Genomic DNA, 16,173 nt, shown 5'->3' with positions numbered 1-16,173 from the left:
GAATTGAGCATTGTATACGAAGGAATGACAAGTTTGTCTTTTGCAAAAGACAGTAGTAAGATGATCGCTAAAATTGGGTGAGGAAATATTGATTTCTTGCAATGACATTTGATTTCAACATGTTTCTCACAAAATAAAGCATGACATCATGTTATTTTACACTCCCCCGAATGCATAGCAACAATTTCTTTTTCTCAGGTACCAACCATGGATCATCATAGAAACCAAAAAGGCTTAAGGAACGGATCTGCAATTTCTAAATTTGTATGTATTCATGACAGGTTGAGGGGTGAAAAAGGGGACAAGATAGTTATCCAGAATACAATATGTCTTGAATGTAATTACTCATTCTTTGTTATGTGTAAGAAAGTCAAAACATTGATATCATGCATGTCAGCAAATAAACATTATTTCTTTTTTTTTGTCCAACAATACAAATAAGGTAGACAAGATATACCTTATAAGTTGCATTCATAATTTAAGAAATATAATAGATAATAGTAAGAGAGATAAATAGAGAATTAAAATCCAAGGTAAAATGGCTGGAAAACCCCGGAAATCAATGTTACATCAAAATACAAGCACAGCAGCTATCACTATTCGTGTTGTCTGACATTTCAAATGCTTCTCTCTGACCTGCTTTTGATCTGCCTTCTTGCTCCTTATTCATACGACGGATCTCTCTCACAACTTCATAAAATGCATCATCAACATGCACACGTTGTTTGGCAGATGTCTCGATAAAGGGGCATGCAAAACTCTTGGCTAAATCCCTGCCTTCTTGACTTGATACTTGTCGATCGCTCTCCAAATCACATTTGTTTCCGACAAGAACCATAGGGAAAAAGTCACGATCCTTGACACGTCGTATCTGTTGATAGAAAGTGTTGACTTCTTCAAATGAAAGACGAGAAGTGATTGAATAGACCAGAATAAATCCCTCTCCGTTTCTCATGTACTGCTCTCTCATAGCACTAACATGTACTAGGTTACATTTTATTTTAAGGTTAGATGTGGCGTACCTGTATTCTTCTTGACCAGCTGTATCCAAGACATCGAGCAAAGCAGTTTCTTCATCAATTACACATTGCTTGCGATACGAATCTATGAATGTTAAGATCATGATATTGAGCCACTCGTTTTTTTTTACCTTCAATAGTTGGGTCATATTCATCGACAAAGTGAGATTGAATAAATTGTATAGTAAGAGCAGACTTTCCGACACCTATGTTATCCGGCTGTAAGTCTCGTTACCATCACTTGTCAGTTAAACTTACCACCACCACCAACAATAACTATCTTGTACCTGGAGAAAAATAAAACTCAGTTACTCTTGTTTTCTTTTTCTTGTTTTCTTATAATAGAGCTTACTCTCTAAGAAAAGAAGCCTTTGACATTTTTTTCTTTGTTTACTCAAATAAAAGGAAAGAAAAGGAGAAAAAAAGACTAAACAAAATAGTAATAAAAAAAGGTTTTTTGTAACACGCTGCATGAGTAACTTGCTTGCTTGTTTTATTATCCGCTCACTTTTTTTTTGGTACTTTGAAAAAAAGCCGTATGAACTTGATCTTGTCTCCTTCCTGTATAAACGCCTATTTTTCCTGTTATCAATGGCGCTTGCTTTACTCATAAATGCATCGCTTTTTGTGGCTGATGTTACTGAAAAGGTATCTTTGACGAGAATTACTCGCTTGATGAAACGTTACTCAGTTTTTATAGTCATTTTGGTCTCTAGACAGTGCAGTAGGTCTGGGATTGAGATCACAGTCTTGTCTAACATACTCTACTAAGACACTTCAAGCGCTTGATACGGCGTTCGAGTCTTTGTTGTAGTACAATATAATAAAGAATTTAGTGCTTGAATATAAACATATTGGTTTTCTTTATCCACTGGACGCTAGGGAGCACAATTTCAACAGATAGATGGTTGAATCGCGTGCTAAAAGTCTCCTTTTGAGATATTTGCTGGTATTATATAGTGTCTCTTATATCATTTTATTCCACTATGAAACGAGACTCAAACATATTACCAACAACGTTATTGAATCGATGTTTTTTCTTTTGGTAACTGTATGAGGAAAGAACAGCATCGTCAAGTCTTGTTTGGTAGCGGTAACATATTGCTAAAGTGTGATGTTTATCTATTGAAACGACAATAACTTGCTCAGCAATTGCTCTTTATATTCGTTTGACAGGAATGTATATGTTGACTTTGAAAATATTTTTGATACATGCTACAACTACTCTTCAATGATCATTTGCGTCACGCAGTTCGACTTGGTGGAACTGTCTATATCATTTTCTTGATTTTGTATTTTCTAGACCTTCTTGAAGAAGAATTCTCAAACCTCAGGCTTTCATCGGCTTTCTTACTAAACAGACTAAACATTTTGTTTAGTTCATTCTCATTTTAACTCCAAAAAAGCGACAATTTGCATAAAGGTACTTATTTCAAGAAAAAAAAAAGATTCAACAACATTTATAGCAATGAAAGAAGTATATTGAGTCTTCATTCTATACAAGATTCTTCCTTTACACTATCAATTTATTTTTTTATCTTCAATTCGCATGCATCCGAGAGTGTTCTTTGTGTAGCAAACAACAATGAATCAAGCTTAATATGTAACTTGGTTGGTTTCAATAGTAACGTATTGAGCAAAACACATTTTAGATAAGGAGGTACTTCATCCACTCCAATGTTCATTTAAAAAAAATGAGGCCATCTTTACTCAAATATATTAATTTAAAAGAGTTGTAATTACAAGCATTTCACAAAGGAAAAAAAAGACCTCTACTTATTAAAAGTATTTTGCCACTTGATCGCATATCATCGTCGCTTGTAGTATTTCTCATCAGATATACATATAGCGACTCCTTTTCCGTTTGCATAAAATGTCTGATTTTTATGAATCAAACGAAATGCATCGTACTTTTTGAAGTCAATGCACTTTTCCATTCAAGAAATGTACACCAAAAAGGAGTGCAAAGTTTGTTTAGACACACATAAATGCTCTAAATACCTACAAGTCATGTTTCCTAACCTATAAGGTACCTTTGGAATTCATTTGGATAAAAGAAAAGCGACTTGTGAAAAATGGCCATTTTGACCTTTTGACCAAAGGATTACTACTCATAAAAGTTGTCAGTTTGGAAGCTCTCGACTTTCTTTTTGACACTACAACACGAGAAATGAAGATACCAACAAGCTTAAATACTCAAAATGTGCGTCAAAAGCCGTAGTTTTTGAAAAGTATAGTTGCTTGCCAATTGTATTATAGAAATGGTATGCTAGGAATGAAAAAACTCATATACATGTTTGTCTATTTTCTCAATACTTTAGTAGCAAGGTTGTTGTGTTTTTACGTCACTAGATCTATAAAACAAAGACCTAAAACTTTTGTCACTGCACCAAAGCCCAATAATGCGTCTTTATGCAGGTCTCAGCAAAAGCTCGATTTTGGATGTGATGGGATGAAGAAGTGGAACTACTTTCATTTTCAATCTCCATACAAAGCCATCATGTATGTCCTATGTCGATTTACTCCCACATTTACAATATAAAGTACCTATATTTCTACTTTCTTATACTCCTTCGTATCCAAGGTAACTTACAAAGCTTTTAAGAGTTGATTTCTGACAAGTTCTATATGTTACCTAAAGCAAAAAGGTTAAATCACAGCTTAAATGAGCTAATCTTTGATGTGCCATTGCTCGACAATTAGACTATCAAAACAGTTGGGGGGGGTTTGTTTAAAGCATAATCTTTTGCACCCAGGAATCGAATGATACCATTGGTTTGACAGTTAGACAAAACTTATTTTTTGACCTATGGAGAGTCCGTTGAGAGGAATGAAAAAAGTTTGATCAAGAGCTCTTTGGACCTTGGGATGACGATTTTAAAAATATTCCAAAAAGTTTCAGCAAAGTGCATTTCTAGGTATTTCTGAGGAAAAGAAATATGGTTTACTAAGACGAGAAAGGCGAATCAACTTGGGCATTGCTTTCAAGTCTGCATTCAAAGTTCGTGATACACTGTAATCAGTACAAAAGAGGCCCTTTTCAATGAAGTTCGAATAGTAATTGAGTTATTATTTCTACATAGTTTAGCTCACAAGACGTATATGGGTAAATCATATTATGATATCTGGCACTTTTGAGTCCAAAGGGAGTAGTTTTTGGACATGATCAACAATGAATGTCATGCAAAAGAAAGATTCGGTGTTTCAAACCCGATCTTCTTTTTACCTGCGGTAATAGCTGTCTTCTCTGCTTTAATGAGCATTCTCTTCCTGTTTGCCAAAATTCAAACTGTATTACTTGATCCAGGTACAACTGTCTGATACTACTACTTTGTAATCCTTGGCGGCAATCGAAATCCATTATGCAGCTACATGAAAGAGGATTGTCATATAAAATGATACTATTATCACTTTGTCAATTCAATAAGCTAGTTAGACACTAACCATATGCCTTTGTATTTGCTTATGTAGTTTCTCTTTCCCTAAAGCCTTGAATAAACCCTTAAAAGACGGTTCTAGAAAGTTTGTTGACTACAACTGAGCCTGAATAATGGTCAGGAAACTCATCAGAGTATAAAAAACAAGTTCCCATCCATTTTTTTTCTCTTCTTCTCTTTTGCAGCGCGTTTGGTTTCTGTCCTTTTAGGATAATGTACCAAAGGTATCTAGGGGGATCTATTACCTGGGTGCAAGCGCATTCTCTATCAAGATAGTATGCCTTTTTTCTTCACTAAACGGGTCTTTGCCGAATTTGATAGAGAGTGAAACAAACGAGTGTAGAGGGTTGGCTTATGGTCTTGTATGAGGGGGTATTCCATCTTAATTATGCGCACTGGCAGTCCAAGTTCAGATATTACCAACGCTGGAAGGCTACTATCTTTTTTGGCACCTTCTTCTCACTTGTGGGGAGGGAGGGGAACCTATCGGATAGTAACAAGTTTAACCCTATTCGTGGTATCTTGGTAGTCTCATTTCTTTGTGTGTGTGTGTGTGTGTGTGTGTGTGTGTGTGTGTGTGTGTGTGTGTGTGTGTGTGTGTGTGTGTGTGTGTGTGTGTGTGTGGCTATTAGGATATTTCAGCAGCCTTGGTCTTTTGCTACTGTAATAGTGCTAGAAAGCAGTAGTGAAAGTTACTGGGATTGATAATCATTCGCTTTTTCTTTTGTGAATGCTCTTTAGAGAGGGCCTATCTTTAGTCTGGCGGCTAGAGTAGTTTTTCTAAATTAAGCTTCACTTTTGAAGGGGTACCTGTCTATTCGCGGCAAGCTCTATTCACTTAGAGTTGACTATCGAACAGAGTAATGGCTTTATATATCGTGTTTGTCCATTCATTCGTTTGTGAATCATCTATTGAAAATGATAGGCATTCCATTTTTTTTTTGATAGTGTGAATACTATATAGTGGGGTCTGGGGGCTTTGTGCGTACGCGCACCATCTTTTTGGGAACTCAATTGAAATGGTTTAGGTCCTCATCCTAGTTACTGGAAACAAATACTCACAGTATTTGGCTAAAGTACCAGTTTCGTTTTATCTTTTTATTCAATGAAATATATACTAATATTTAAAATAATTATGTTTTTTTTGTCTTTCATTTGTTACATAGTACTAAAGACAGGCTTATTGAGTGTCATTAAATTAGCAGCCAAAATCAAAGGTTCTGAGTTTTGTAGTCAATCTTTTATGTGTTGATACTTCAAGACTTGCTGACATGATTATTGTAACTATACTTTTTATAGCATTGCCACTTTCTGGAAGTAAACACAGTCTTCCTTTTTGAATAAATCAATTGTTCTGTCTAGTTTATGAGCAATAAATGCTTGTAATTGTAGCATGACTTGCACTCAATCAATACAATAAAACAAAGGGAATGACACAAATGTATATTCTCCTCTCTTGTACATATTCTCCCTCCACTTTCTTCCTTTCACATACATACAAATAGACAGATAAATAAACAATCTTAATAATATATCTAATTGATATTTTAATTTGTTTTTTTTTTCACTCAATCCATTTAAAAGAGTTCAGCGTTGGCAGGGAATTCAAAGACAACATCCTTGCCAGTAAGCTTCTTGTAAACGGCAGAGAAAGTATCGAGCTTGTACTCGAGAGAGGTGGCATCCTTAGCATCAAGGAAACTATACAAATAGTGTGAATACCAATTCAAGTACAACCAAACATGTTACTTACACCTTGAGGGTCTTGGAACCATCAACCTTTTGACGGAGTCTCTTACCAACAATTTCGGTAGGGTAGACCATATCGTCCAAGATGGCATCGTGAACAGCAGTCAAAGTACGAGATCTGGGACGGGGTTGCTTACCGGTGTTACGACGGTTGGGAACAGGCAAGATACGGCGTTGGGCAACAAAGACAACATGACGATCAGAGAACTTCTTTTCGAGTTCACGAGTGAGCCTATCATAAATGTCAATACATGTGTTGCCAAGTATGCGGATTTACTTTTGTTGAATCTTGTTGTAGCTCTTGAGTTGAGGAACAGGGACAAAGACAACAAGAGCCTTCTTACCAGCACCGAGTTCAACCTATCATTCAATGAGTTGGTTTGATTCTCTCAACATCTTGTTCTCTGTACATTACCTCCTTGGCACTAGAGATAACAAGGGGACGAAGTTCAGGAATGCTAGTTTCTAAATCAACAAGAGCTTGAGCAACAGCGAGTTCAGTTTCGTCAGCAGGAGCGGCACCACTGGCCTTTTGAATCTTGTGTGAAGCCATTTGTCGTCTAATTTAACTATAAAAGGAGGTGAGTGATCCATCCATTTCTCAAGTGCATCCATCCGTTATTCTCTATCCTCAATAACTATAGATTAGATTACATACGTTTTAGGACCTGGAAAAGAGAGAGTTCTTTAGGTTGGTTGGTAAGCGTCTTTTTCTTTCTGGAGTCCTTGCAGCCCGCACGACTCTTTCACCAAATCCAAAAAAAAAAATTGAGCGGGGTTTTATTATATGGTTGCTATGGCAATTTTGAGATCACAAAAAAAAATAGTATATGAAGACAAAGCTGTCAAATTAACATGTATCGTTCTTTTTTTTATTGTTCTTATTACTATTTAAATAGAGTATATCTAAGCCTCTGTCTTTTCAGGAGTAGTAGTAGCAGCAGCGGCTTCTTCTTCTGTTTGCTTGGGAGCATCAGTATTGTCTTCAAGAGAAGCAGCAGCCAAAGCAGCAGCAACCTTAGCAGGAGATTCACGGTGAGGAGTGAATTCAACAGGGATTTCGTCAGAAAGACTCAATAGGTCTCTGATTTGTTGACTATCATCGTAATGAGTCTTGATATTCTCCATCTTACGCTTATATTACCTGATCTTGTTGACCTTTTCTTCATCATCAGAAGACTTGACCCACAAAGCAATTCTGTAGAAAGACTTACGGACAGAAATAACAGCACCGCAAACTTCATCAGAAGGGAATTGTTCACCAATGACAGCCAAAAGCTAGAGAACAAATCAATACAATAGTTCAAATATAAGTAGATACATACAAGGTACATCCAGTATTCATTGATAGCTTCACCAGCCTTGTTCTTGGGGAATTGAATACCAAACTTACCACCTTCGGCATTGGCTTCGTCTTCCCACTCGGGACGAACACCTTGCTTAAAGAGGTGATAGTTGGAGTTGGGAGCAAGGTGGTTTACTTTGGCAATATTGTTAAAAGCACTTTATAGAAACAATTCTGTATCATTATCATGTGTGTATGTATGTATAAATTTGCACTATATATACCTCCAGAAATCTTCAACTGTATCAATATTGATGATCTCCTTTAAGTTGTCAGCCCAAGACTGAGCATTGGCCTTCTTGCCGGGATTATCAAACCACAAAGTCCAAGTGTTTTGAAGAGGGTGCTTGGCTGAATAGTCAATAGTCTGACATAATTCAACTACTTCGGCAGGCAAGGTGGTCATAGTTACAACAATTTCTGTCACAGAAAAAAGAAGAAGACCAAAAAAAAAACTTTTTTCTTTTGCCTTTTGCCCCCCCTCTCACTGTGTCGCGTAGGGGGAATTTCCTCTGTCTGTTTCTGTCTCCCTCTGTGCTTCTGTCTCTGCTCCAAATATGCAAAGAAAAAAAAAGTTGTGTGACTTGCATATGTTCGAGCCGAGAAGAATATGCGAACCGAACACGAAGAGAGATAGACAAAAAATATCCATGATTCAGTGAGAGAGAGGCGTTGGCAGGGCGTGCGATAAATTGGGCAACAATTGCTTTTAATGAACTGTCTTTCCCATTTGACGAGTCATGAAGGTGTGTAAACTGTCATGGATGGGCCAACAATCACATGAGATGAAAGAAGAGTAAAAGGATGGATGGTTTTAGGATATGGATGCAAAGATGCTCTTTGTCTTGTGTTGATATTGGTTCATGCTCATCTTATACATATATACTGATTTCATGTGCTATAGTTGAACATCGCCAACCCAGCCACTGGCTGCCAAAAGTTGATTGAAATTGAAGACGAACGTCGTCTGTAAGTGTCTAATAGAACAAGTTAGAAAGAGAGACGCTTGACATGATAAAACATCGATGTGCTGTATCAAATGTTGAGACTGACTCTTTTTTAACTGTTGTTATACCTGAAATTGTGTACTGACCCCTCTTATTATAGCCGTGGTTTCTACGATAAGCGTATGGCCCAAGAAGTCTCCGGTGATTCTCTCGGTGACGAATTCAAGGGTTACGTTTTCCGTATCACTGGTGGTAACGACAAGCAAGGTTTCCCCATGAAGCAAGGTGTTCTCTTGCCTCACCGTGTCAAGCTCTTGATGTCCAAGGGTCATTCTTGCTACCGTCCTCGCCGTACTGGTGAACGTAAGAGAAAGTCTGTCCGTGGTTGTATCGTTGGTTCTGACCTCTCTGTCTTGTCTCTCGTTGTTGTCAAGCAAGGTGAACAAGACATTCCCGGCTTGACTGATGCTACTGTTCCTAAGCGTCTCGGTCCCAAGCGTGCTTCCAAGATCAGAAAATTCTTTGTAAGTTTGTGTATACACAATGAACACATTTATAACCTTTCTATAGAACTTGAGCAAGGAAGATGATGTCCGCAAGTACGTTATCCGTCGTGAAGTTCAACCCAAGGCTGAAGGTAAGAAGGCTTACACCAAGGCTCCCAAGATCCAACGTCTTGTTACTCCCCTTACCCTTCAACGCAAGAGACACAGACAAGCTCTTAAGCGCAGAAGAGCCGAAGCTTCTCGTGAAGCCGAAGCTGAATACAAGCAATTGCTCGCTAAGCGTGTCAAGGAATCCAAGCAAGAAAAGATCGAACGCCGTCGTACTTCTTCTATGCAAAAGTCTGCTTCTGCTTAAATCCCTTAACCTCGTATATTCAATCAACTTTTTTTTTGACAAAAAAAAAGAATAAAACAAATTTAATTTGGGACTCATTTTATTATGGCATTCATTCATACAATTGACGAAGGCGTTTGTACATATTGGATAATGTTGAGGGGCCTGAAGGAGGAGGGGATAAGGTCTCTAATTTTTGAACAATGGGATCAAGCGTTTCTTGACAAGCCTTTTTGAGCTGTTGTATCAAGGCAGGCGAAGTATGGAATGCAGCTCGTTGGAATATGATAGCATCTTCATTCGCATACCGTTCACATGGACTGTAATTTGTTGGAACAGAATATTCAATCTTCAAGTAGAATTCCAAATGACGCCAAAGAATAAAAGTAGCATTTTCAATCGTAAACATCAAATCACGGATTTCTTGTTCCTTGAGATGGCGACGATGATTAATTTCTCGCAGTAATACCTGGGACTGTTGTGAAGGATTCAAGCTGTCATACTCGATGCCGAATTCTTTTGGAATAGCCTTTTGTGCAAGTTCCACTGTTTCTTCATATTTCAGAGAGGCTACGTCTTTGTTTTGCGCATAAAGAGATGTGTACTCAGTAATGGCTTTGCTTGCTTTTTTACCAGTGTATTGTAAGCAAGCAACCAAATGAGTCAGAGAAGGCGTTGACATAGCTCTATGTAAAGTGTTGGGAGCAACTTGCTTCATAGAATCAAGTGTGTTGGCAAACAAAGGCTTGAAGGATTCTATTCCATCATTAATTCATGCTTATTTAATAACTGTCCACTTACTCTTGTCATTAGATCTAAAGGTGGAGGCTAATGCATATGCCAATAGATTGTTCTTGATATCCGTAATGTACTTGTCAGCTTTCATTGTAAACACAGAGCCTTGATTGTCATGATGAGTTTCTATCAATCATGAGTGGAATGATTCTTTCTTTTCCCATTGCTTACCTAAAATCTTTTCTTTGGCCCATTTCTCTTTTTGTGCGTTTGAATAAGTAACAAGGGAAGTGCTGTTCTGTAACATGCAATACTTTGGAATAAGACTCATCATAGCATGATCAACTGAATCAAGTTCCTTCTTTTCCAAGTGCTTGAAATAATTGGGTTGTGTGCTTAACTGGTATATTAATGAAATAACAAGTTGGAGAATGTAGAGTGAGGAGAGAGTCATTTGCTGTTCAGTGTCTTTCAAGATATGAGAAATCATGTCTTGATGTGCAATCCAATGTTCAATTTTAACAATTTCAATTCCTTGATAACTAATCAGTGTTTTTAGAATAGCATTCATCAATTCGAGTACAGGTGTCAAGAACTTTCTTTGGTGTTCCACAGCATCTGTATCTAACAAAAAGAAATGAGCATAAGTCTATAGAGGTCTTTTTACATATATATATATTACCATTGGTTTCTTCGGGACGTAAATAAGTGAATTTATAGTTGATTAAACTATTCACAATGCCGCCCTTCAAAAGCAATTGCGCTCCTTCTCTTTTGACAGCAATTCGCATAAAGAAAGATATCTTGGCTTCATGAATAAGCAAAAGCACAGGGGAATCTAGAAAGACGGTTAACAAATGACAATGCACTCCATCCACTTACCATGCTTATCTCGTACCACGGTATCTGACGTTGGACTCAAGTCAATAATCAACTTTAAAAAGTTACCGCGAACCAAGTAATCATGCATGATAGAACGATGGTCTTGATCCACCAAGACGTAGAGGGCCTCCAGCGCACTGTATGCAGCAGCTTTATAGGTATCAAGGCCAAGGTTGGCATCATTACAGATAGCATCCAAAAGTTGTCGTCTGAGGTCGGTATGCATGGCTTGAGATAAACGAGCACTCACTTGCTTGTTTTCTTCAGGAGCAATGTACTGCAATAAATTGACCAGAGCAGAATATAACGTGCTGCGTACATCCAATGTGGAGCTTGTATTACAGATAGCCTTGACAATCGAGACAAACATATGGCACAGCTTTTCAATGGGTAAAGTAGAGACATCTTGTTCCAAAGACAATTGCAAGATCGACTGCCTACGTTTGTCTTCTCTTAATCGAGTCAGCAAGCTTAAGATCACTTCACTCAAGCCTTTCAAGACATCCGCATGAAGATCGCCTTCTAATTTGGAAAGTAACATAGTAAGAAGATCATACACAATACGTTCACGGTCAGCAAATGTAAACATATCAAAACAATCAGACAGGGTCACTTCCACCACTTGTTTCCAAGCACGCAAGCAATGAAGGCGACCATACGCAATCTCACGATGACGGTTATCGGCCATAAGACGCTTCAAGATACTACCCATTTCTAATTCTAACTGGACTCGTTCCTGACTTGCTAAAGATTTCATTTCTGGATGACTCGTTTGGTATTGACGAAGAAGTTTGTAAATCGCTTGAATATCATACAGTTCATGACCTTCTTCTTTCTTGATCATATACAACTTGGGATCAAAATCTTTAAAGTAGTTGGGCTCCATCACATCCTCTTGACTGTCCATACTATCAATCCATTTGAACTCAAGCGAGTTGATGATCTCAAGCATGTCCCAAAGAGGCTGTTGGTAGTCATGTTGGTGGTCTAGGTTGATATTGCTCATCTTGGCTACCACATTATCTGTTTCTACACCATACATTAGCTTGAGCAAAGGAAGAATGGCTGATTTAGAGGACGTATGTGATGCTTGATGTAATTCCAAAGCAATCAATTGAAGCAGCCAAGCGCGTTGGTTCAAGACACTGACCATGGTGAAATAATCTGTCTGAACTCGAGTCCCATTCTCACAGATCAAAACACCCTCAAACAAAGGTTCAGCCACAGATACACTACGTTCAAAGCGAGAAGCAATCAGTTTGAATTGTTTGAGATAGAATGTGTCTAGACTACGAAGATAATGGAGTGTGGCTGTTGAGGTAGATAGACGTGCGCTTAAGCGATACACCAATTGATAGAATTTCTCGGTCAAGACAGGATGCGAGAAAACAGGACTGTCAGCAAGATGGTCATCTTGTGTACCTGCTTGAATGGTGTGTAAAATGGTCGTCAAACATGCGAGCTGAGAAGGCACATCGCTACCAATCGATTTGTGTTGTGCACCTTTGAGTTCTAGTTCCTTTACATCGTAACCTAACAAAAACTCGGTAAAGGTAGGAGAGGATATATTGGGATCTGTGTTCTTGAGAAGCATGTCCAAGATCAAAGCATAGATAGAAGACGAGAAGCTAGAGACAGGATCCTTGTAGTTGTGAATGTTGCTAATGACATCCTTAGCAAACCAAAAGGGAATCACATTGAAATCATATTCATAGTCATCATAGGTCATTGTGCCCATGCCTTCTACTTCAAGACGTTCACTGAAGCCTAAGATGATATCGGACGAGCAACGGTTGGCGGATAAAATACCTGCCAATTGAGAGCCAATACCGCCCATATGGATATGGATGTGATTGGGAAGACGAGCAGATAGTATGGAACGACTGTAGTCAGGTTCAGAAGCCAAATAGGTAAGCACAGACATACTAAGACGACAGATCTCCAGGTCATCTTCACAATTGACCATCAAGGCGGTCTGTACAATCACTTCAGTATCATACAACATCAACTTGGCCAAGGATTGTAAAGTAGAAGGAGGAGCAGCGAATTCGAAATTGCCCAATTTAATTTTACCCATAGGCATTGTGGTGGCATAATGCATTAATTGAGGTACAAGCATGTTGGCAAACATATCTTGTTTAGAAAAGACGTACTGAAAGATACGCAAACAACGCACCATAGAAGATCTAAAATATTTGTTTTTGCCTGCTTTGTTCTTGTTGCTTTCGATAATAGCAGCCTTGCCCTTTTCAACCAACTTGAATAATTCATGCACAAGCGATCCACCGGACAAGATGCGCAACAGAATATCAAAGCCGGGATGTGTCGTGTAGGCTAAAAGGGTGTTTTGCATCAGGTCCTTATCGGCATCGACTGTGTTGACAGGAGGTAAGCCAGGTTCGTCCAATGCTTTTGTGTAGCTTACAATGGTCTGTGTAGACTGGTCTTCTCTTGATTTTAAATAATCGTATAAAGGCTGCAAATCAAAAGACGCCATACTGTTCTCAATGATCTGAAGGCAAGCATCGGAGAGTTGCCACTGGATTTCAGGTTGAGCGTAGTGCAGATGATTGAGGTTCAGAAAGATATGATCAATCACAAGAGAGAGATAAGGAGCAGTACCAGGCGAACGGTTGTTGTGTTTACCCAAACAGAAAGGAATAGAAGACAAACCAGGAGCAAATCCAGACAAGAGCTGCTCTCTTTTACTTGAGGTATGGATCAGAGAAGCAAACAAGTCCAATAAAGATAATGTTTCTGTGTATAAGCGACGACTCTTTTCATCTTCGAACTCACAAAGAAACCCTGCAGGCTGTTCTGGTAAGCAATAAGACGGGGCTGATTTCTTTGATTTGGTGGGTTCCGAGAAGGATGGTGGTGGTTGAAGTGGGGGAAGACGACTGCTGCCAAATAATATATTGGCTTGAGGAAGAGAAGGCGTTGTATCTTCCATGACGGTGGGTTCTTCTGGCTGTGATACCATAGTCTTGTTGGCAATGACCATATCTGAAGACTCTAAGATATTCCATACATCTAAAGCGATCTTTTGTCCTACATGGTTAACGCCACCGCCCCAATTAGAGCAAAAAGCAGCCAATACATGATAAAGAGCAGCCCGAAGTCGAGTAGAAGTGGGACTACTGATCATTTGAACAATAGAATCACGGGCACGCAAGACTGGATCAGACCAAACAAGGATTCGAGCATTTTGAGAGTACTGAACGACTTGTTGACAAAGATACAGGAATTTGTGTAATATGTCTTCTTCCATTGCTTGCATAGCTGGAGGTTCGTCTTCGGATGATCTGTTGGCGTATTCTCTACCATAATGCTGTAGTGTGCCAAAGAGTTTACCCCAAGAGAAAATATGGCTTGCATCAATATTTGTAGATGAAATGCCAATCTTGAGCATATCATGGGCACACAAAGCACACTTTTCACCAGCAGAGATAGCACCCAAGAAATCAAAAGTAGCAGCGAGTGTGTTGGGTGATCTAAAATCCAGAAGCCAAGCCAAGAATCGATTAAGTCCAGTCGATTGATCCCAAAAGCTGAGTCCAGCATTCAGGCGATCTCTATAAATGCTGGCTAACAACGTCAAAAATTGCCCTAAACTGTTCTTGTCTTCTGTTGCACTTTCATACGGCTGTTCCTCGCCTAATGCTTCAGTTGACACCTTCTTGAAGTTGCTAAACACATCAGACATGTTGAGGATAAAAGAAGAACTAAAAGACTCCAATTCATAGACAACATAGGGTTGAAAATCAGTCCATACTTGAGCTACAAACTTTGTGTAATCGTTTAAATCCACAATCAGACCGTCAATCTCCATGTTAGAATCTTCTACATCTGTGTTCTTTATCATGCTTGCGTTATCACTGTTGGTCTGATTTTGCTTGAAATACAGCAAATATCGGTTCATGATACCAAAAGCATCCAAGTCAAGAGCTGATTCAATGAATGTGATGCGTTCTTGTTTGTTCATCTTGAGGGTGGCTTCAATCGTGGGTTTTGTTTTGACTGTTTCAGAGAGCCATAGGCCCCATTGGATTTGCACCAAGGCCTTTGATGTGCTGACTTTCCATTGCTTTGTGGTGATTTGTTCATGTACTTTTTTGATAAAGGATTCGTTGTTTGTGAGCTGATGCTTTGTACATTCTCTTGATCTACTTGAAAGAGCAGCTAAAACGACCGTCAACAGATAAGGATAGGTGATATCTGACAAGTTCTTTGACTGAACATGTTCCAACACACCCAACAAATCAGGTTCTGCTAACCAAAAGAGTGAAGCAATATGGTACAAAATCTGGACCAAGTAAATACGTTCATCTGTCAATCTTTCGATACGTAAACTGAGTGTTGTTTCATTGAATTTCGAGTCATTTGCATGCTGTAAGGTAGTTTGTTGTTGTTGTTGTTGTTGTTGTAACATAGAAGTCTGCTGCTGCTGCTGCTGCTGAGGCTTAGGAACAGAATCCAGAACACCGTTTTTTGTCAAGGCACTGATCATCTTTGCCAAGTGTTTTTCTGATTTTAATATGTTGATAACAAGACTAGGACTTGATTCAATAATCTCCATGATAAATGCATTAAAGATAGAATGTACATGCTGGTCAATGTCTGGATTCTTGATTGTTTCTAAAATGACATTCAATGTGGCCAAAATATATCCTCGTTCATCATGGTATAAAGAAACAGCGGCATCCAAAGGCGTTGAGTTCATTGTAGGTGCAACACTGATACCACCAAATAACAACCGAGAAGCTTCATATTCATCCACGTCAAGCTGATCAGACAAGTATGTTGCTTCTTTCATAAAGTCTTCATTGACACGAAACTCTTTGCCGTCGATGAATGCTTTTCCTAGTTTCAAAGTGAGTAGGTGGATAGACTGACATAATTCTGAGTACCTGACTGAAGTATTTTACGATGCTCTGCATTCTTGGGTGAGTTATCGAGTAGTTTTGAAAAGACTTGTTTCTTGATAGATAACTCGTCTTTAAGTTGCATAGCTAAAGCAGGAGAAGATAACTTTTGGTGTTCACATACTTGACCAAGCAAAGTACGCAACTCTTCTCTTAAAGCTGTCATATTGAGGTTTCTATGAAAGAAGTGTCCTTCAGTTATGCTTACAGAAAAAAAAAAAAAAGAAGAAAAAAAATTTGAACTTTACGCGAATTTCGCTTGCTGTGACTGACGCGTGTTTCTTATTTACTGGA

General features: G+C 38.6%; 5 protein-coding genes across 5 annotated transcripts; 1 reads left to right on the top strand and 4 right to left on the bottom strand.

The window, feature by feature from the left end:
- Nucleotides 1-275: 275 nt before the first annotated feature.
- B0P05DRAFT_527459 (ras-like protein 3) lies at nucleotides 276-1,414 on the bottom strand. Its single transcript, XM_051576548.1, has 5 exons — nucleotides 1,372-1,414; nucleotides 1,278-1,306; nucleotides 1,151-1,225; nucleotides 1,023-1,104; nucleotides 276-974 (listed from the first exon to the last, which is right to left on the bottom strand). The coding sequence occupies exons 1-5, from the start codon at nucleotides 1,395-1,397 to the stop codon at nucleotides 566-568; spliced, it is 621 nt and encodes a 206-aa protein (XP_051438519.1). The 5' UTR covers nucleotides 1,398-1,414; the 3' UTR covers nucleotides 276-565.
- A 4,795-nt stretch (nucleotides 1,415-6,209) lies between these two features.
- Nucleotides 6,210-7,038, bottom strand: B0P05DRAFT_527449 (ribosomal protein S7e; the record flags this gene model as incomplete). The annotated part of the gene is made up of 4 exons (XM_051576547.1): nucleotides 6,864-7,038; nucleotides 6,621-6,774; nucleotides 6,483-6,565; nucleotides 6,210-6,437 (listed from the first exon to the last, which is right to left on the bottom strand). Coding segments are annotated over exons 2-4 (449 nt in total), but the record flags the coding sequence as incomplete, so codon positions are not given.
- Nucleotides 7,039-7,111: 73 nt separating this feature from the next.
- On the bottom strand, nucleotides 7,112-7,956 carry B0P05DRAFT_577421 (translation initiation factor eIF 4e-like domain-containing protein; the record flags this gene model as incomplete). Its single annotated transcript, XM_051581781.1, has 4 exons — nucleotides 7,112-7,301; nucleotides 7,350-7,483; nucleotides 7,531-7,708; nucleotides 7,775-7,956. The coding sequence occupies 4 exons, from the start codon at nucleotides 7,954-7,956 to the stop codon at nucleotides 7,112-7,114; spliced, it is 684 nt and encodes a 227-aa protein (XP_051438517.1).
- A 334-nt stretch (nucleotides 7,957-8,290) lies between these two features.
- Nucleotides 8,291-9,358, top strand: B0P05DRAFT_583931 (40S ribosomal protein S6-B; the record flags this gene model as incomplete). The annotated part of the gene is made up of 4 exons (XM_051582297.1): nucleotides 8,291-8,296; nucleotides 8,455-8,519; nucleotides 8,658-9,021; nucleotides 9,068-9,358. 4 exons carry the CDS (start codon nucleotides 8,291-8,293, stop codon nucleotides 9,356-9,358), a joined length of 726 nt encoding a protein of 241 aa, XP_051438516.1.
- A 68-nt stretch (nucleotides 9,359-9,426) lies between these two features.
- B0P05DRAFT_527440 (nucleoporin Nup186/Nup192/Nup205) lies at nucleotides 9,427-16,101 on the bottom strand. The gene is made up of 6 exons (XM_051576546.1): nucleotides 15,865-16,101; nucleotides 10,955-15,817; nucleotides 10,755-10,910; nucleotides 10,304-10,696; nucleotides 10,139-10,258; nucleotides 9,427-10,093 (listed from the first exon to the last, which is right to left on the bottom strand). Exons 1-6 carry the CDS (start codon nucleotides 16,043-16,045, stop codon nucleotides 9,450-9,452), a joined length of 6,357 nt encoding a protein of 2,118 aa, XP_051438515.1. The 5' UTR covers nucleotides 16,046-16,101; the 3' UTR covers nucleotides 9,427-9,449.
- Between the last annotated feature and the right edge of the window lie 72 nt (nucleotides 16,102-16,173).

The sequence above is a fragment of the Gilbertella persicaria genome (assembly GCF_025201335.1).
Source record: "Gilbertella persicaria strain CBS 190.32 chromosome Unknown B0P05scaffold_5, whole genome shotgun sequence".
NCBI lineage: Eukaryota > Fungi > Mucoromycota > Mucoromycetes > Mucorales > Choanephoraceae > Gilbertella > Gilbertella persicaria.
The sequence above is the reverse complement of the archived record's forward strand: the minus strand, read 5'-3'. Positions and strand labels throughout refer to the sequence as shown.